This window comes from Moschus berezovskii, chromosome 20 (genome assembly GCF_049115385.1).
Source record: "Moschus berezovskii isolate FMDL1 chromosome 20, NW_MosBer_1.0, whole genome shotgun sequence".
Taxonomy (NCBI): Eukaryota; Metazoa; Chordata; class Mammalia; order Artiodactyla; family Moschidae; genus Moschus; species Moschus berezovskii.
Window position 1 is genome coordinate 51,142,788 of NC_142479.1, and position 19,704 is coordinate 51,162,491.

The 19,704-nt window shown below is 54.0% G+C and overlaps 1 protein-coding gene across 3 annotated transcripts in view; it reads left to right on the top strand.

The window, feature by feature from the left end:
* ARHGAP23 (Rho GTPase activating protein 23) overlaps positions 1-19,704 on the top strand; it is an 81,509-nt gene that overhangs the window by 1,785 nt on the left and 60,020 nt on the right. The window contains exon 1 of one of the 3 annotated variants that reach the window (XM_055407701.2): positions 6,473-7,267. The exons of 1 other annotated variant lie outside the window; for it this stretch is intronic. In XM_055407701.2, coding sequence (XP_055263676.2) covers positions 7,205-7,267 — 63 coding nt within the window. In that variant the 5' untranslated portion in view covers positions 6,473-7,204. Of the gene's footprint in view, positions 1-6,472; positions 7,268-19,704 lie in introns of those variants that run through there. One more of the 3 variants, XM_055407700.2, reaches the window with a different exon arrangement.

Sequence of the window (19,704 nt, forward strand, 5' to 3'; positions counted from 1 at the left end):
CACTGGGAGCCCTTGGACATCTGTCCTCTCCGGGCTGCCATGAAATCCCTGCCAGCTGTGCTGGTGGCTTTCCAGTCCTTTCTAGGTGTCCTAAAACAGCCCTGTTGAGAAGCGCGGCAGGCAGCCTGTCCCCTGGACCGTGACATACCCTCCCCCGCCACACCCCACAAGGGGACTCTGACGATCAACACAACCGTGGAGGTGCCCACGCTGATGTCAGCGCCTGGAGGCAGCCGCGGCCCTGCCAGCCCTGTGGGTGTTGCTAGCTTCCTGAATGTGTCAGAAGCATGGGGTGTATGGGGTGCTTCTGAAATCAGAGCTTCTTTCACCACCCCAGGGGAAGCTCCTATTTTAAGTTTCCCATGTGCGGAGCCCTCTTGTAAAGCAAAGAATCCTTTTATAGTGCAAGGACCACCCTGATGTGTCTGTTTGGTATGTGTGGATTTTGGCATGGAGGGTTTCCTTAAAGGGGAGCATGCTTGGAATCTCTCACAGGGGCTGGAATGGCCGGGTGGAGTGAGTGCCAGGACAGAGGGGTTTGCCCCTCTGTGGTCAGTGCCCTGCCCCTCTTTTTTTCTCCATTTAATTCCCCTCACTCCCTCCCCGGACTGGCTCGGCGCCAGACAGAGGAGAGGGGAGCAGCTGCCGGGGGTTTCCAGAGCTTCCAGGGGGAGGTGGGAGCCACCCCTCCCCACCTTCTTTCTCCGCTCCTCTCTGTTCCTCTCCTACGTTCCTCCCCTCCTGCCATCTCTTCCCTGCTTCTACATTCCCCTCCTCTCTCTTGTTCTCACCACCCCTCATCCTCCCAAAAGGACAGAGAGACTGGGAGGAGAGTTGAGCAAACCCTGCTGCATGCAGGGATGTGCACGGGCCAGGTAGTGTGAGGCAGGGTCCAGATGGCCTGTGGCAGAAGCAGGGATGCAGACCAGTTGCTGGCAGCAGTTAGAAGCCCTCACCTAGAACCATGAATTTAGCATCCTGGAGCTAAAAGGGACAACCTGGCCTAGCTCCTCCCAGAGGTAAGGGCTCAGCGTCAGACTTCAGCAATTTATTTATGCTCTCTGAGCCTGTTTCTTCATTATAGAGTGAAGCTAATAATACCTACTTTATAGTGTTGTCACCTACCTTATAGTGTTGACATGGGGATTCATGTTGATAAAGAAATAATAAAGCAAAGAGCTTTGCGCATAGTAGGTGCTCAACATACTTTAACTCCATTCCTCTCCATCTTGGTGTTTTCAGGCCCCTGCTGATGATGTCACAGTCTTCATCAGTTGTCTCTTAGCCTTGCACACACACTCACACACACACAGTCCTCACTACCAGGCCAATTGCCTGGTGTCATGCAGTGGAGAGCCTGTGGGGCTGAGACCCCAGCCCAGGGCCAAACTATGACATAGGTTTTCCAGCATGATTCCCTGGAGCAAGGGGTGCTGCCAGCTGAGAGTGGCAGGGGTGGGCGTCTTTTGACCACCCCCGACCTGATGACCGGAGAAGGCAGTGGCGAGCCACTCCAGTACTCTTGCCTAGAAAATCCCATGGATGGAGGAGCCTGGTAGGCTGCAGTCCGTGGGGTCGCTAAGGGTCGGACACGACTGAGCGACTTCACTTTCACTTTTCACTTTCATACATTGGAGGAGGAAATGGCAGCCTGCTCCGGTGTTCTTGCCTGGAGAATCCCAGGGACAGGGGAGCCTGGTGGGCTTCTGTCTATGGGGTCACACAGAGTCGGACACGACTGAAGTGACTTAGCAGCAGCAGTAGCAGACCTGATGACCTGATACTAGGGTTCACAGAGTGTGGCTTGCTTGCCCTGCTGCCGGCCCAGGGAAGCAGCCGCCTCTGTCTCCACCAGGGTCAGAGGTCCAGAAGTTGCTGGACTGGGGCCCCAGCTGTTTGGCAGGTTGTCAATACCTCTCAGCCCTCCCCTAGCCAGAGGGCGGTACCTCCCTCCTCGAGGAGTTTCAGATAGTAGGATCCCTCTTGTCCAGAATTCCTCAGGGACCTGGCAGCAGGGAAGAGGGTGAGGACTGGCATGGACTTGAGTGGCCTGAGGCCCTACCCTACACCGTTCAAGGGTCTTGATGAGGTCTGAGGTCCCCTCTCCGGGATGCCTGGGGCTCTGCCAGAGCAGGGTCCCCCACCCTTACCCAGCTCTCAGCCTTCAGGCCTCCTTTCCCTGCCACCTGTCTGTTACTAGCCTTCAAGTTCTAAGCCAAACACTGCCTCCCAAGGCCCCTGCCTTCTCCCCTCATTACGGAAGCCTCCCTTTTTTTGATCCAGTGCTCTGTGCACAGCACCATCACAGCACCATCCCAGCCACCTTTGCTATGCTTGCTGCCCTCCCTGGAAAATGAGCTCTTTGAGGACAAGCACATCACCTTGTTCATTCCCTGCTATCCCACACAGCAGTTTGCATGTAGCCGGAGCTCAATAAATGTCTTTGAACTTGACTGGACTGGGCCACCGCCTTCTTTTTTTTTTAATTAATATTTTTATTTATTTGGCTGTGCCAGGATCTTCATTGTGGCATGCAGGATTTTTAGTTGTGGTATGCAGACTCTTAATTTGTGGCATGAGGGATCTATTAATAGTTCCCCCACCAGCGATTGAACCTGGACCCCTTGCATTGGGAGCTTGGAGTCTTAGCCACTGGACCACCAGGAAGTCCTATGGGCCACCACCTTCTTTGGAGATGAAAATTTAGGTGGGCATGAGTTGCTTCAAGGGAACAAGCAGAAAACCTGGGGGCTGAAAGCCAGAACAGGTCAGGTCTCTCTTCAGCCCTTCCCTCCAGCCCTGCCCTCCTGCCCTTCTCCACCAGGGGGTGCTCTCTCCCCTTCCGTGGAAAGGCCGGAAGCTGTAGCCAGGTGTCTGTTTGGTCCTCACGCCTATAACCCCTATGACCATAACCCCGATGGTCATCATCCCTGTAGTCTTCCACTCATTGCTTTGATTCTTTTTCAAATGTGAGCTCTCAGTTGGAGACTGGTGGAGAAGGCCTATTGTTTTCATCTACAGAGGGTGAAACTAAGGCTCAGAGTATGTACTTTTCTTCAACGACATTCAGCTACTATGTGGGCAGGATGGGAACTTGAATGTGCTCTTGGTTCGGGGCTCCTTGATGACACCATAAGACCCCTCAACGGCTCCTAGGCTGGGCCTGATCCTGGCCCTGGAATGCTCTGGTCTGGGGATTCCCTGACTCCCCTCCACGCTCCTCTCCTAGCCTTACCTGGGTCTGGGGAAGGCAGGTTCTTCCACTGGCAGGACGCTGGGTTCCTTTTCCTCTACTCCACTTATCACCCCCTCAGGCTCTCTTTCCCTTGGCTCCTGCTCCCCAACCAAAAACCTGCTCAAGTGTCCCCCCACCCCCGGAACTGGAGCTGTGCCTCAACCCCCCTCACCTGTGCTGTCCCCTGTCCCTTCCTGCTGTCTCTCTCAGTGGCCCAATTCCATTTTTTCACACCTGATGCTCTTCCTCACTGCACAGTCTGGCCTCCGCCCCGCCTGTCCCCTGCTCGACGACACACTGCCACTTCCTCCAGCTCTCTCTCCTCAATCCTCCTGCTGCCTCTTCCTTCCTGCCTGCCCTGAAAGGTGGGTGCTCCTCGGGTCCCACCCCACATCTCATCTCCTCTCTTCAGTGTCCCTGGAGAATCTGAACCTTACTCCCGATCCACAAATGACTTCCAAAGCCATGTCTCTAGCTCAGGCCTCTCTTCAGGGAGAGGGACCCAGGGTTCAAGCTACCAATCACTACCCCACCAACAACACAACCTGTATGTTAAATGTGTGGACTTGAACCCAAATGGTGTGTGTTAATCGCCCAGTTCTGTCCAGCTCTTGTGACACCATGGACTATAGCCTACTAGGCTCCTCTGTCCATGGAATTCTCTGGGCAAGAATATTGGGGAGCCCAAATGCCTGGGTTCAAATTCTGGGTGGCCTTGGGTAAGATGCTCAAGCTCTCTGGGCTTCAACTTCCTTATCTGTAAATGAAGATTATAATACCTATTTCATAGACCCTTTATAAGGCTGAATTGGAATAATATATACAAAGGATTGCTTAGCCCAGTGCCTGGCATGTCCCCTCTCCCTGAGAACACTCTAGACAACTAATATCTCATATTCTGAGCCATAAAACTTGGAGTTGTTCTGAAATGTAATGAAAGTTGCTCAGTCATGTCCGACTCTTTGGGACCGCATGGACTTTACAGTCCATGGAATTCTCCAGGCGAGAATACTGGAGTGGGTAGCCGTTCCCTTCTCCAGGGGATCTTCCTGACCCAGGGATCAAACCCAGGTCTCCTGCATTGCGGGTGGATTCTTTACCAGCTGAGCCACAAGGGGAGCCCATTGGGAGTTGTTCTAGACTATTCCATTTCCTTTCCATAATACCTAGTTGGTTGACAAGATCCAGGGGCCTCTGATGATTGGTGCCCCCTGCCCAGGTGCAGGGCCCTCCCATCTGATCCCCTACCCCTGGCTCCCACTGCCCCCGCACCTCTGTTCTTCCCCACATCATGCTACAGTGGCTCTGGCGCATCTCTGCTTAAATCCCTGCCGCAGGCTAGGCTGGAATCTAAGTGCCTTGGGCCCAGTCACTCCACGGTGACATCCCCACCCACATTTCCTTCCTCATCCCTCCGTGCTTCCTGCCCACGAACCTTCCACTTGGCTTCAGCTACACTGCTGGAGTCTGCTTCTCCTGCCTCCCTGCTTTTGTCTACGATCTTCTTTCTTCCCATGGCCCACCCCACCCTGTCCCATCCATGACACCCTCCAAAGATCATGGCCGCTTGCTTCTGGAAGCTTTCTCTGCTTCTGCAGCCTTCCATGGCTCCTCTCCTGGGATCTCACACTAGAGTCAGGATTGGTAAGACCAGGACTCCTAAAGGGAAGGAGCTAAGCCTCTCTTCTATCCACAGGGGCCACCTCCATTCTCCTACCGCAGGGTTTATTAGGATTCCCAATAAACATCTGTGAAGGAAAGAAGCTGAGTGGGCTTAGAGAGGAATTTAGAAAGGGAGGAGTATAAAGAGGGTCCTCAGTGAGGGGCACCCTTCATCCCACGTTGGACTTTATTGCTCTATTCCCCAGAGAGTGTGCCAGGAATAGAGTGGATTTCGGGGTGGATGGTGGGATGCAGGTAATGGGATACAGATGTCAGAGGGGATGGAGAAGCGAGGTGAAAAGGAAAGATGAGAGATTCTGGAGAAGATGGATGGGGGAGGGCAGGACAGGATGGGGGTGCAGGTCAAGGTGCAGGAAGAGGTGGGAAGGGCAGCAGGGTGGGGGAAGAGTGCACTTTCTGGGAAGTGGGAGAGGGTGGGGGAGGTGAGCGCAGTGCATTGTGGAGGGAGGAATTGCCTGCCGGCCAGTGTGAGCTCATTTCCTCTCACCACCTCCTGCAGTGTCTGAGGGCATGAGGCTCTGGAAAAAGTGAGCCAGGGGCACCCCAGGGGCCACCCTCCCTGCTTCCCCACACCCTCAGTCCAGTCTGGATCTCAGATGCCACTGCTCTCCCGCTTACACAGACAACCCATTTGTTTTGAGAGGAAAGAACCCCTGAGCCAGCCTTGGACTGTTGGAGCTTCAGGGCAGAAAGTCAGACAGAGGGACCTGGTTGAAGACGAAGCAAGAAAATACAGGCGGTGTGATGGGTTACAGTTAGATAGCAGGAAAGACTTCTCAGAAGTGGGGCATAATTCCGGCTGCATATGACCGTGATGAAGAGAGGTGAGGAAGGAAGAGGAGTCACTAACTGCCCCTCCACCATTACAAAAGCATCCTTTTCTACTGACTTCCAGAGAATTTAAAATAAATAAAACATAAAGACTTAACAAGTCAATATCTCCTTCCTCAGGCTTATAGGAGTAGGGGTGGTTTAGATGGTGTTTGGACAACACTGTCTCCTATAGGGTCCGAGTCCTTGATCCTGAGGGTCTAGGACTTGAGGCTGATCGACTCTCAGCAGTCAGGGTGGTGATGGTAAAGCAAATAGGTTTTATGAGGCTCCTTGCCCCAGAGAGGGTGGGACATTTCAGTAGGCAGAGTTGGCTTTCCCGCTTTCATTGCCTTCTTCATCCCAATCATATTCCTATTTATCTGTGACCTCTGCCATCCTTTCTTCACAATCTGGGTGAAGAAATATAGGAGCCCTTGAGAACTACAAGAAGGCAAGGGAAAGAGGTAAGCATAGGCTGTAAAATAAAAGGAGGTAGGAAGGATGTTGTTGGACAGCAGAAAGAACTTTCCCGCAGAAACTAAAGACTGAGAGACTGTCCCTTCCATGGTCATCAGGGGATGGGCTGCTTGGGGGCAGGGAAATGAGAAATGGACTCAGGACCCTGGTTTGTTCATTGGGCCCAGCTCAGCATGAGGCTGGGAAAGGAGGCTGTGGGAGCTTGTGACTGGAAGGCCTGGAGGGTCTCTGCTTTTGTCACCCACTGCAGAGTGGGTCTGTGAGCTGTCTAAAGGCGTGAGCCACAGGCTGGCTGGGTGGGGGTCTGAAGGTCTGCTTCTCTCTTGTAGCTTCCTCTCCCCTGCCTGCATGAGCTGAGACTGGGAAGGGAGTCCTAGATTGAGGAGCGTAAAAACTCCTGAAAGCTCCCCTGTCACCCTCCCCCGCCCCCTCCTCCATGTCTGCCCTTGTCTCAACTGCCATGAGTCTCTGAATGGAAGGCTGCCTAAGTCCTTTTTCTGTCTCTCCCTCTCTTCCAACCTGAGTCTCTTCATCTCTGTCTCTGATTTTCTCTGCCTCTCTCTGCCTCTGCCTCTCTCTCCTGCTTTCTGAGTCTCTCCGTCTCTGTTTCTGATCATCTCTGTCTGGCTTTGTTTCTCTCGGCTTCCCTTTCCGTTTCTTCCTCCCTCCCTCTCTTGGTGCTAGCTAGTCCTGTGTTCTGTGCCTGTATCCTCTTTGCTTGGCCTGCCGGGATCATCGTCTTTTCTGGGCTGGGCCAGCCCAAACTGTCTGCCTGAGACTGTCTCTCTTCTGCTGGCTCTGTCAGCGCCAACCCCAGCCTCAGCCCTCCGTAGGCATCTGTAAAGAGGCAGAGGGTGCGCCCCGTCTGGAGCACAGGGGGCGGAGCGAAGAGACGCCCCACCCTCCGCGTTCGGCCCCGCCCCCGGCCCCGCCCCTCCCGGGTCCCTGCCTGCGCCCCCAGCAGTGCCCTGGCCACAGAGCCTCCCCTGCCGCCCGATGAATGGAGTCGCCTTCTGCCTGGTCGGGATCCCGCCTCGCCCGGAGCCCCGGCCCCCCAAGGTGAGGGCGCTGATCCAGGAAAGGGGGCGGATCCAGGCGCTGCCGCGGGGGTGGCAGCAGGGCCGGGGTCGCGGAATCCCCGCTCCGTGGGCACAGCCTGGGGCACACGGCGCGGGCACCGCGGGGCACGGCCGCAGAAACATCCGCTGGTGGTCGGGAAGGGGGCTGGAGCGGGAGCTGCCCTGGGCAAAGGACGGGAGGGAGGAAGGTAGTCAGGGGGTCGGGACGCACACCGGGCTGCCAGGGCCAGGGGCACCGACCCGGGCAGCGGTGCCAGGCCCCCGGCGGCCGGGCAGCAAGGGCGGGAGGCCCGCGCCTTTTGTCCGGGTTTTTCAGGCGGGGCGCCTGCCGCCGTTTCCTCTGCCCGAGTTTTCGTTTTCCGTTGGCGAGGCCCCGGCACAGCTGGAGGGAGATGGAGTGGGGGAGGGGGTTCCCAGAGCGGGATGTCCTTGGCCACTGTGGCCGGACACCCCCTCCCTGGGCCACACTCCCCTCCTGTCGGTCCGGACCACCCGACAAGCTGCCCGGCGCGGGTCCACCGCCCCACTGGATCCTGGGGAGGAGAAACAGGGCCGGGACCCCCGGTCCTTCAGGCACACTGCCCTCCCTTCTGCCCTCTCAGGCTGGCTGTGGGTGGGTCTGGGCACGGGGTGCCAGGGGCATTACTCAGCGCTGGGCTGTTTTGCTTGGGTTCTTTCATCTGCCAGCTGCTGAGGCTGGGGAGGGGCCAGCAGGGGCCTTCGGGCTCCATTGGGGCCAGCCCCCTCCGTACCTCTGAGCCTAACTGCCCAGTTCTGTTGGAGCACCACCCCAAAACACAATCCCCCTCTTTCCAAGCTGAAGAGTTGAACACTGTCAGGTTAGTGGTTTTCGGACCTGGGGAAAAAAGTTCCGTGGGGGGTCCATGTTGGGATCAAGGCCTGGGCGGAGGTCTCTTGCTCTTTTAACGTGGCTGGAAGATTTAGGGCTATTCCTCCCCAACCATCTGCTCAGTGTTGAGCTGGGGTCTGGTGCTTTGGAATCTGAGCATGGTGTGTACCTCAGAAGCTGGATGTGTGCACAGTTGCCCCTTAATCTTCATCCCTATCCCTGACTCCCCCTCTACCTTTCAGTCAAAAGTGTTTCCTAATTACAAACTTGAATTTCAGGATGGACAGGGGATGGAAGTGGAGGTCATTATCCTTGAGTTCCTTGGATCGCCCCCTCCACACACACTCCACCACCTACTTCATCCCCACCCCCCCTACTATCTCCACCCCTAGCCCCACCCTGTCTGGGGGTGGATGGCATTTGATCCCCTGAGGTTCTCCCCCTCTGTCAGGGCAACAACCGCCTTCCTCAGAGTGGCTGCTGTCACTGAGATACACTCATTGGCATGCAGTTTGAATCTCAGTTACATAACCAGTCATCTCACCTCCAAACACAGCCCAAAGGCCCCCAGACTCTTCTACTTTCTCAGAAAGTGTTTGGGTCCACCCTAGGTTTCAATACATAAATCCTTAAATGCTGGATATGAAGGCCTCAAAAGCCAAGCCCTAGGATCAGGTAGGGTGGATATTAGGGGCTGAGACTATACAACAATAGTGCCGGATCTTCTGATGGGAGTCATGGCACAAGATGAAACTCTGAGGATGGGGGTAGTATTAGGAAGGTGGCTTTGGGACACCATGGAGAATGGGGCAGGCCTTTGAGGATCTCAGCTCAAGCAGAAAGAGACTGGACCCTGGGAATAGGCCCTGTGTTTAGGCAGCCTGGATGGGGACCTCTGTGCTCCCGCCTCAGGCCAGGTCTGAGCTCATGGGCCAGGGGTGCAGGAGGCCTGACTAGCCCCCCATGGGTGCAGCATTTTGACCTAGAGTGGGGGATGAGGGAGAATGCTGGTTACAGAACAGAGAGTGCAGGAGTGGGCAGAGGCATTTATTGCTTCATCCTGTATTGCAGAGATACTTAAGGACTTCGTGATGTATCAGATTAAAAGAGAGTCTACAGAGGAGAATGGAATACGTTACCAAATGAAGGACTGCAGTTAGCTCTTTGGGAGAACTTCTAGGGAGAAGTTTATAAGCTGTAGCATCCCAGGCTAGCCTGGAGCATCATGCAGGGAAGTTTCCTCTGGTGTAGTGGGCTAGGTAGATTCCTATGATGTTGGATTCCAGTGTAAAAATCTGGAGAGATTCATGGGAGATGCAAATATACTCAAATGAGAATATATATTGGTGCTTGAAAAAAATGTGTTGTAAGGATGAGGAGTTGCTTTAATAGTAGAGCTGATAGCTAAGACATAGATAGCAATTTCTCTGGGCCAGGATTTATATGTTACCTCTTTCAGTCCTCACAAAACCACAGTGATGTGGGTACTATTATTTTATTATTCCCACTTTTCAGTTGAAGACACTGAGGCACAGAGAACCAACAGCTTGGCCAAAATCACATTACTAATGAGTGGCAGAGCCAGGATAGGAACCCAGCAGTCTGGCTCGAGTTCATGATCTCACTCCGCTACCCTACGTCTCATGACCTGACTTGTCTGCTGTTACTCTCACCCTGAATCTGGGTCTGTCTTGGATACAGGCCAAGATCAAGGTCAATCTCTTGCTGGATTGGAGCTTGGTGGCTTGTCTTCCAGCTGAGACAGAAATGGGGACAAGATGCCTCAGGATGACCAAGCCTCAGGTGTCCATCTGTGTTTGATGGGTGGAGAATTGGCTCATTTACTCCTCCAGCCTCCATCCCACCCTATGCCAACCCACCACACTTGGTCCGTGGCTTGGTTCATTGGTGTTTTCCTTCCAAAGGGGCACCAGCTGTGCTCTGTTGGCTGCAGGGGTTCAAAGGTGAGATATTGGCTTGGTCAGGGGTTTGGACAAAGCCTGGTTTTAGTTATCCTGCTCTCTCTCCCTCCCCAGAGAGAGCCATGAATAGGGCCTGTGGGAGCTGGCTCTGCCTTTCCCCTAGCACCCTCCACCCCCTTCAAACACCCGCCTTTAGATCCAGGCCCCCCTCTTTGATGTGAAATTGTGCCAGCTTGTCAGCAGGGCAGTGCCAGTCGGTACCAGGCTGGCGTCTCCTCCTCACTGCCTCAGTGGGACAGCAGGCTGGGATGGACTCTGGGGCCAGTTGAAATCTCTGTTGGGGTGGAGCTTGTCACCTGTCAGAGTGGGTCAGGACCAGAGGGGCCATCTTGTCCAGCAGTGGGGAGCCTGAGGCTGGAGAGGGGCCAAGGCCAGACAACCCTACAGAGTGGTGGACGGGAACCCAGGGGTTCTGACTCCCAGGCTCCCGGGCTGTGCCTTTCCTCACACAGCTCTGTCCTGGGTGCCCCATTCCAGTGCAGGGTTCTGACACTGGGAGGGAAAAGGGAGGGCAGGGAGGAGCAGGGACAAGTGGACAATGTGTCCTGTTCATCTCGGTGTCCCCAGTGGCCAGCACAGTGCCTGGCACAGAGCGGCCAGCCCTCCATAAATGTTTGTGAAATGCAGGCCGGGGAGCAGCCCCTCCCCGGACCTCTAGGGTGCTCTGTGCCAGCTGTGCCCAGCATTGGGATGCTTGGTCTACACATCAGTCTCCCTGCCAGACTGGAGTTATTTGAGGGCAAGAAAAATAATCACGGCCACCACTTCCATGGGGGTGCGTTGTCCCCCTCCCATGTGACACATGAAGACACTGACACAAAGAACTATATGGCTTCCTGAGGTCACCCAGCTAGTAAGTGGCAGAGCCAGGGAGCTGACTGTGCTTATTCCAGCAGCCCCAGAGGTGCTGTGTTAATCTTGGTGTCCACAGAGCCTGGTACACAGCCAGAGCTCTGAGAATGTTTGTTGACTGACTGACTGACCGACTGTGTGGAAAAAACCATGGAATCCTGTAGTCTAATCCTTTGGAAGTAACTGGGTTGGAGTCTTGGGAAGGTAGCCTAGAGGTGCATCATCTTATTCCCTGTGCCAGGACTGCCTGAGCCAAACCTAGAGAGGAAAGGAAAGCTCACTCTGGGGACTTACCTGGCGGTCCAGTGGTTAGGAGCCTGCACCCCTGACCCTGGACGGGAGCTAAGATCCTGCAAGTCGTGTGGCATGGCCAAAAAAAAAAAGCTCACCCACGCCCTATCACACCTGCCCTCGAAGGCCATTGGGGGCCCCCAGCTTTCTGACTTCTCTCTTGCTCTCACTCCGTCCCTTCCTTCCCCAGAGATCTAAGGGAGTGGTGCTGAGCAATGAGCAGGTGGGAAAAAGACTACAGGTTGGATTAAAGATGTCTGTTCCCTTTTCATCTCTCTGGCCCTGAGATGTTCAGCCCAATGTGCCATCTTGGTGGAAGATTCCTTCCCTTTCAAGTTGGAGAGTGGATGGAGTAGAAGGTTTGGGACAGGGCCTGGCACAACTACCAATTCTCCATCTCTCACGGGAAGGGGTGTTGGGTTTCCAGTCACCTTGAGTTGTAACCCTGAAGCCCAAGGCCACCTCCTCCAGCTTCCTCCAGGCTGTGTACCCCTAGGCAGGTATCTTCTTCTCTTTTGACTCCCTCTGTTCCCCACGGACTGCTTTGAATTAGCATCAAACTGTCACTATCTGCAGGCCACACTTCATCTGCTGACAAAGGCTGGTGGGTGCTAACTAAGAAAAAAGAAGTGTGGGGAGTGTGGTCTGCCTTCTAATATAGTCAGGCCATGCGGGAGGTGAGAGCCCCAGGTCTGGCGTGGCCTCTGTGCACTGGGAGGCACATTGGGTGTCTGGCCTTGCCTTCAGCCTGAGGGGTTCAAATTTCAGCTTTACCCCTTATTAACTGTATGACCTTGGCCAACTCACTTACTTGTTTTTAGTTTCCATTTTCTTATCCCTGAAATAATCCCTCAAAATTGTTGAAAGGATTAAATGAGGTAATACTTTACCTAGTGGCTGACATTTGATAATTGCAACTATTAACTGAAACTATTATTAAACAAACAATAATCAGTGGATAGAAATGAGGATGACACACTTTGGGCTCAATAAAGAGAACCCTTTATGGTTGGAGTAATCTGAAGAGCTGTCCTTGGAGGTAATGAGGCCCCCACCAATGGAGGTAAGCAAGCACAGGTTGGACTAGAGAGAATTCAGGCATTGGGTGAGGAGTCGACACAGAAAAACCTAAGGACCCTGCTTCGGGATCAGCACTGTGTGGTAAGAAATTAGAGGAGCAGGTGAGATGTGGTCCCTGCTGTCAGGAAATGGGGAGAAGAGTGAGAGGTTGGCTGCTGTAGCTTGGGCTGTGAGGCACCTCTGAGGAAAGGGAGTCCTGAAAGGCTGCCTGGAGGAGGCCTGGGAGGATGAGTATGGTTCTGATGGGTGTGAGAAGCGGCCTGGGAAGGGCTTGGTGACTGAGGAGCAGTGAGGTATCTGGACCACGGGCTCTGCAGTCAGCCCAAAGCTGCCTCCACATCCTGGCTGCCCAAAGGCATTGGGTGTATGGTGGGGGTGGGAAACGGGTAGTTCGCTGACCTCCCCACCCTCGAGACTTAGCTGGACGAGGGATCAGGACTACTCCCTGTGGCAAACAGCCGGGGCCTGTAAGGAACAGAACTGGGGAAAGAAAGCCTTCTCATGCCCAGTGCATTTGGGGGCGTCCGGGGGTCGGGGGAACAGTGGGGCCTTTGTCCCCGGCCACCAGGAATCTGGCCCAGCAGCCAGCCCTGGGTCTGGCTGGGCCCTCGGCAAGCAGGTCCTCTTTGAAGTGACCCTTTCAAAGCTCAGCCTGAATCCCTGGGAGGAGAGAACTGGGGCGGAGCACGGGGATGACAGACCCACAGCCAAGGATGGAAACAGACCCGGCGCCACCGGCCCCTTCAGGCAGGAGAGCTGGTGGGAGGTGTGTGGGCCGGAGGAATGTGGCCAGACTGGGGGGACATGTGGGAGCCATGTGGAAGGACAGCCGCTCCAGGGTCTTGGTCGCCAAGTGGGGGTTAATTAGGGAAGGACAGAGTTCGTTTTGGCCTGGTTTCCAACAATCCCTAACTTGATTTCTGTCTGACTGTGGGCTCCTAAATCTACAGCTTCTTCCTTTTTAATTTCCTCAAAGTGTGTGAAAGCTCCCTGGAGAGAATTGGGTGTAGATGCAGGACTTAGAGGCTGTGTCTGAGAGCCCCCGAAAGGCTGGAAGGGGAGGCTGCAATGCAGACCCCTACACGCCACCGCAGAGTTTCCATCATTCTCTGAAAGAGAGTGAGGGGCCAGGGAGAGCCACCTCCCCAGAGAGGGAACATCTTTGTAAGTTTTAGCTGGATGGATATTAGAGGCTTCCCCCACCTCTGGGCCTAGAGAAAGTCCAAGGCCGAGGGGCTAGAAGCAGAGGGGAAGGGACAGGCAAAAGGGGGAGGAAGAGGGAAGCTGGACACCAGGTGAAAAGCAGGTTCAGGCTGCTCAGTTCTGACCCGAGGGGAGTGGACAAGAGCCCATGGTCTCCCCAGCTCTGACCTGCTGTGTTCCGTGAAAGGGAGGAAAGGAAGGGGCGAGTGTCTGCTGGTGGGTTGTTTTGGACTGAGCGTCGACTGTGGAGCCTTCGGAGCCCAGGTGAGGCCCCTCCCCCACCCTGAGGTTCTTCTCTGGTTCAGGCCCCTCATCCCCATCTTCCCCTGGCACCACGGCACTCTCTGTACTTGGGAAGACACTTCCAAATCTCCCTTTCCTCTTCTGATGGTGTGGCCCCTGGTTCCTCCCCAGGAGAAAGGGAGAAGGGAGCTGAGCACCAGGCCGTGATGGGGGGCTGCGGGTGGTTCTGGTACTTTCCTGTATCTTGCACTGGCATCTGAAGGGCTGAGCCCTCATTAGCTCTAATGAAGCCTTGGCACTGTGCCCCCCTCCACCCTGCAGCACCTAGTGGGGGTGAGGGGATAAGGGGGCAGCTGAGGTTGGACACACAGCCCGGGAGGGGAGGCATGTCTCCAAGAGGGGAGAGTGAGAGTCAGGCAGTGGGGGTCACACAGCAAGGCCAGGATTGCTGGTGGGATGAGAAACGGGTCCCCCTCCCTGTCCCACTGGGACCTTTTCCTCCTCCAATGGCTTTCAGGTGCTTAGATCCCCACAGTGCTAGGGAAAGCATTCTCTGAGACTGGGTGTGGCCCAGGGTGCTGAGGACATTCCCAGGCCTGGCTTGCATGAGAGTGTCCCTCTCCCTAATTTCAGCCTGGGGCAGGAGAAGGACCTGATGCCAAGAACTGGAGGCTCAGTGCCTGGGAAAATCAGGCAGTGGCGAGATCTTAATGCAGACCAGACCGGACTTGGTTCATTTGGTGCCGTTTCCTGTGCACTGTCGGTGTTCCAGGCTCTCTCTGTGGATGAATATGAAACAGCCCTGCCCTCAAGGGGTTCCTTGTCTGCTTCCCCACCAGCAAAAGCTCCACTAAGGTTTTATAAGGGGTTCTGAGATGTGCATGTATACTATCCATCAGTGCAGACACCCCTTGCCACCCCCAAAAAATATTACCATGAAAATTGGCCAGATCTAACCAGAGAGACAGACCTACAGAAGATACAAATGGTGTCTTCACCGTGACATCATTTCAGTGTAAATGTGGTCACAAAAGTGATGATGGGAGTTGAAAGATGGAAATAGTGCCACTGGGTAGAATTTCTATAGGGATTGGTTAAAAGCCAGTTGGTGATATGATTAATCTCTTTTCTCTCATCTCCTCTTTCCAAATCTATTGTTGAGAATTCTTTGGTGAAACCTCTTTTGATCAATTTTCAAGGACTGTCATGAAGTGGTTGTACATTTACAAATAACAAGAACCAAGACCCTGAGAGGCTAAATTACTCCACCAAAGGTCATCCAGCATCCAAATTTAAATCTGGGTCTTTCTGAATTCTAACTAAGGCTATCATGTGTCATGGCTACTGTCCCAGACAAGAAAGAGCCTGGGAGCACAGTCCCCATCCTAGAAAGGTGGCCACTTCTCCTTGCCCCAGCTGAGCCTTGAAGTCCAGGTAGGGGCTGGTATAATGAAGGAAAGGTGGTGGATGCAGGCAGCATGATTTTGTCTTGCTTCTCTGTGACCCTGCATGCACAGGGGTTCCTCCTGTGTCTGGGATTGCTCATGAGTGGTATGGAGGACCCCAGGGATCCATCAATAAACATGGGCTGAGTCCCTGCCCTGCTAAAGATGTTCCAGCTCTGAAGGGAAGAAAGCTTCCCCAAGGAGGTGAGGCTTGCCAAGGCTTGAAAATGCCTGCTGGGACAAGTGGGGTAGTGAAGAAGGGAGAGAAGGGCATTCTAGCCAGAAGGACCCAGCATGAGCAAAGGCAAGGAGGTATCAAACAGCCTGGCCTCTTATGGGTGAGTGCAAGATTGAGACTGTCAAGGCCAATGAGGGCCAGATACTGGCCCTCTTCTCCATCTCATGGCGGATCCTTCATGCCGAACTGTGGAACTTGACTTGCTCCCATAGATACTGTGGAGCCCTGGAAAGGTGCAGGAAATGGAGGCAGCAGACCAGGTGAGAGTGGATGAGGGCTGAATGTGGAATTGGAGATGGAGAGGACAGGATGGGAGTGGGATGTGTCACCCTCTTCCCCTTCCCAGAAACATGCCATACCATCTCTTCCCCTTGTCTGATAGAACTGCCTTGCCTTCTCCATTTCAAACTCCTGTTTATCCTCAATGTCCAGTTCAAATATCCTTCTCTGTAAATCTGCCACACACACACACACACACACACACACACACGTCCAGTTCAAATATCCTTCTCTGTAAATCTGACACACACACACACACACACACGTCCAGTTCAAATATCCTTCTCTGTAAATCTCACACACACACACACACACACACGTCCAGTTCAAATATCCTTCTCTGTAAATCTGACACACACACACACACACACGTATCAGCCACCAATTCCTCAAATATAAGGGATTTCCTCCTCTGGCCACTAGACTTTAAGCCCCATGAGGGTAGGGACTTTGTCTTGTTCACTACTTGGCTATCTCCAGCTTCTAGACCTGGTGAAATTGAATGAATATTGTTGACTGATGAACTGAAAGTTACCATAGTACTTCACACTGCCTTGTGAAAACCGTATAATAATAACAATAGGAGTATTGGTTGCAACTGACACTTATTGAACATTTCAGTGTCAGGCACTGCTGTACTGAGCACTTTATACACATTATCTCTTTAATGTGTACAACAGCCTCATGGGGAATAGAGTATCTCTATTTTATAAATACAGAAACAGAAGCTCAGAGAGGTTAGTAACTAGTCCAAGGACACACAGCTAGGAAGTGTGACCAAGAAACGGGTTGGGATTCAAAGCCAGATTCTTCCGAATCTCCTTTAGGAATGTTTAAACACTATGCTCTGCAGCCTTTAAATTTTCTCTCATGTCTGTCTCTTCATAAAATCAGGAACTGTTTTATTAATTTAAAAAAATCCTTTGTGGACTACTGAACTAAGATTTATCAAAAAACTCCTATGTGCCAGGCACTCCACGCTGAGCCCTCTCAGGGACCTCATTCACAGCTGAGGCTTGGAGAGGGAAGAGACTTGACTGGGGTCACACAGCTGGGACCTGATATTAGGTCTCTTGGACTCCTCGCCCTTGGGGACACCTAGTCAATCATGCCAGAAAGAAAGAAAGAGGAGCCAGGCTCTGAAGTTGACTGAATCTTTTGGGGGCACACAAGGGGTTGCATTGGGCTGGGGACTAAGCCTCCTGTTCCTGGCCCAGTGTGCCCCCCACTTTGGTTATTGATGAGAAAAGGCGAGGCAGGGATGGGCTGCTCTAATTTTCCGAAAGCCCAGCTGTCAGACATACAAGCTCCAAGGAGGAGAGGCTGACCTGGCCCTGAGGTGGGCAGGGAATGGTATCTCAACCTCAGAGCCTTACCAGGGCCTCGACAGAACAGGTTGAGAGGTTGCACATATCACTGCGACTCATCCAAGGGGTGACTGGAAGGACCACTGGGGAACCGCGACTGCCGGGGCAAAAACAAGTGTGAGCAGGGGCCCAGCGCGATGCTAGAGCCCATTCGGAGCACGCTTCCGGAAGGGCAGAGGCCCACCAATCAGATAAGCCAACTGCTCTCTATTTGCATTTCATTTGCATGACCACACCTCTTCGATCCTGCCACTCAGCCTCCGCTCCCAAGCGTGACTCCTTGGCCTCCGCCCCATTTCGGGACCTTGTTTAGGGCTGGGCTCGGGGTTCTGCGGGCGTGAAGGGCCGTCCTGGGCGGCCAGCCTGACCGCCCTATTCATAGCTCAGGGGCTGGCGTAGTTCGCATACTTGGAGTTATTCACGTCTGGCTGGTCCGAGGTTGCCACCCTCTGTGCTCCTTCCCTCCACTCTTGTTTTCTCCCCTCGAACTTCTCCCTGTGTCTCCTCCACCACTTTCCGTCTCTGCCTGTTTTCCTGAAGTCTGGTGGAGGCCGAACCCTCGGGAGGAAACTGAGGCCTAGAGGGGGGCGTGTCTGTCAGCCGGGCCTCAAAGGAGAAACGTAGTAACGAGGCGTGTGATGAGGTGGCTGAGAGCCTGGACTCTGCCGGCAGACAGACCTGGGCTTGAATCTGAGCTGCTGCTAGCCACGGCTCCCTGGCAAGTCCCTTAGCTTGCAGTCTGGGAAGCTTTTCAGAAACAGTCAAGCTGAGACCTGGAGGATAAGGGAGAAGTTAAAGGAAGGTGGGGGAGGGAAAGACAAATGTTAAAATTCCAGGGAGCGGGAGCTGTGGGTGTGGTGGGCCAGCGCTGAGTGGACAAGGGCTTGGCCAGCTGGGGTAAGGGGACAGTGGACGCTGCAAAAGAGACGAAGCATCTTCCCTTTTCTCCCCACCCCTGACTCTTCTTCCCGCACCCCCACTTTCTGGATCTGGTTCCTACAGAAGAAGGAGCTGGGCGGGAGGGGGGAGTACAAGAAGATGGACAAAGATCTGAAGCAGCCTCTGCTCCAGACAGACCTTTCCTGGGAATGGGGATTGGCCAACCATCCACCCTCTCTGAGGAGAAGCTCACTTATTCCTGAACATTCAGAAACAAGTGTGCTGAGCATCCACGCTCGGCCAGGAGCTGACATGGTCCCAGCCTTCCAGAACCTGCAGCCCCAGGGTGAGCTGTTGGTCAAAATAACCTCATAAATATATAGACACCATCTCGAGAGTCCTGTGAGATCTGACCTGGTCCGGGGGCCAGAGGAGGTGTCTCTGGGGAGTGACTCTTTTGCTGAGAACTGCAGAGTGGGTTGGAACTAATTAGGGTGTGGGTTGATGAGGCAGGGAGGGAGTTGGGGAAGAGGGAACAGCATTCCAGAAACAGCATGTGCAAAGGGCCTGAGGCTGGAAGGGTGCCTAGTCTTCAAAGGAACTGGAAGGAGGCCAGGGTAACAGGAGCACAGAGGAAGGGGGTGTGGTGGGCATGGAACCCAGAGGCTCATTGCACAGGGCCTGGTGGTCCTCATGTTAAAGCAATGCATCCGGACTGTCAGGGGCCAGAGGAGTGACGGAGACTTGAGTAGAGTGGTAGACATGGTGAAGTGGGTGGACTCAGGAGACGTTTGGGAAACAAGAGTCCACTCTCAGATGGTGGGATGTGGGGCCGGGGCTATAACCCCTCCCACTTATTGGTTCCCAGGATGCTTTCCCAGCAGCTTTGTCAGACTGCTATACCTACCTTTGTTTTGTAACTGAAGAAATAAGGAAATCTGTGTGAACTCGAGGACACAGCCAGGAAAGGACTAGAGTCAAAATCGTTGGCAAGTGTGACTCTTTCTCCAGGTCAGCTTTCTCAAGGCTGGGCCAGAAGTCTCATTCTCACCAGCCTTCTATCCTACGCCCTCAGGTGCCCTATGGTTTAGCTCAGCACCAGACTGGGTGAGGGGCACAAGAGGCCAAGGTGGTGTGTGGGTGTGTGTCTCACTTATCCTAAGAAGCTGCTCTGCTGTTAAATGATGTAATGCACGTGAAGCGTGCCTGGCTTATAGCAAGGGCTCAGAAATATTAATTACTGCTGCGGCTGTCACAGTGTCCCCAAATGCAGAGCCCAGCACCTGGTGAGGGGGAGGATCTGGGGCCGAAAGCCATGCTGTCTGTCCTCTTCAGACCACAGAGCCCAGCCCAGAAACCATCCCGGCTCCCTCCTGGGCAGAAGCCAGGAGAGGTTGTTTGTCCCTGCAGAGCCACCGTCCCCTCCACCCTTCCAGCTGCCTCGGGGGCAACACAGGCTGGATTAGGGAGAGGTTCAGCTCTTACGCTGGGTGCTGGGCACTGGGCGTAGGATGACCTGGGCAGGTTGAGCAGGGCCTGGGCTGAGGGGGTGGGTGGTTTCAGGGGTGGAGCTGAGAACCTCTCCCTGTAGGGAGCCCCATGTGCCCTTGGGTAGACTTTCAGAATCTGCTGAGACCTGCCCTGGGAGGGGATGTGGTCTCAGCTTGACTTGGACTGAGTGCTCCCCTGAAAGAAAGCAGTGGGTGCA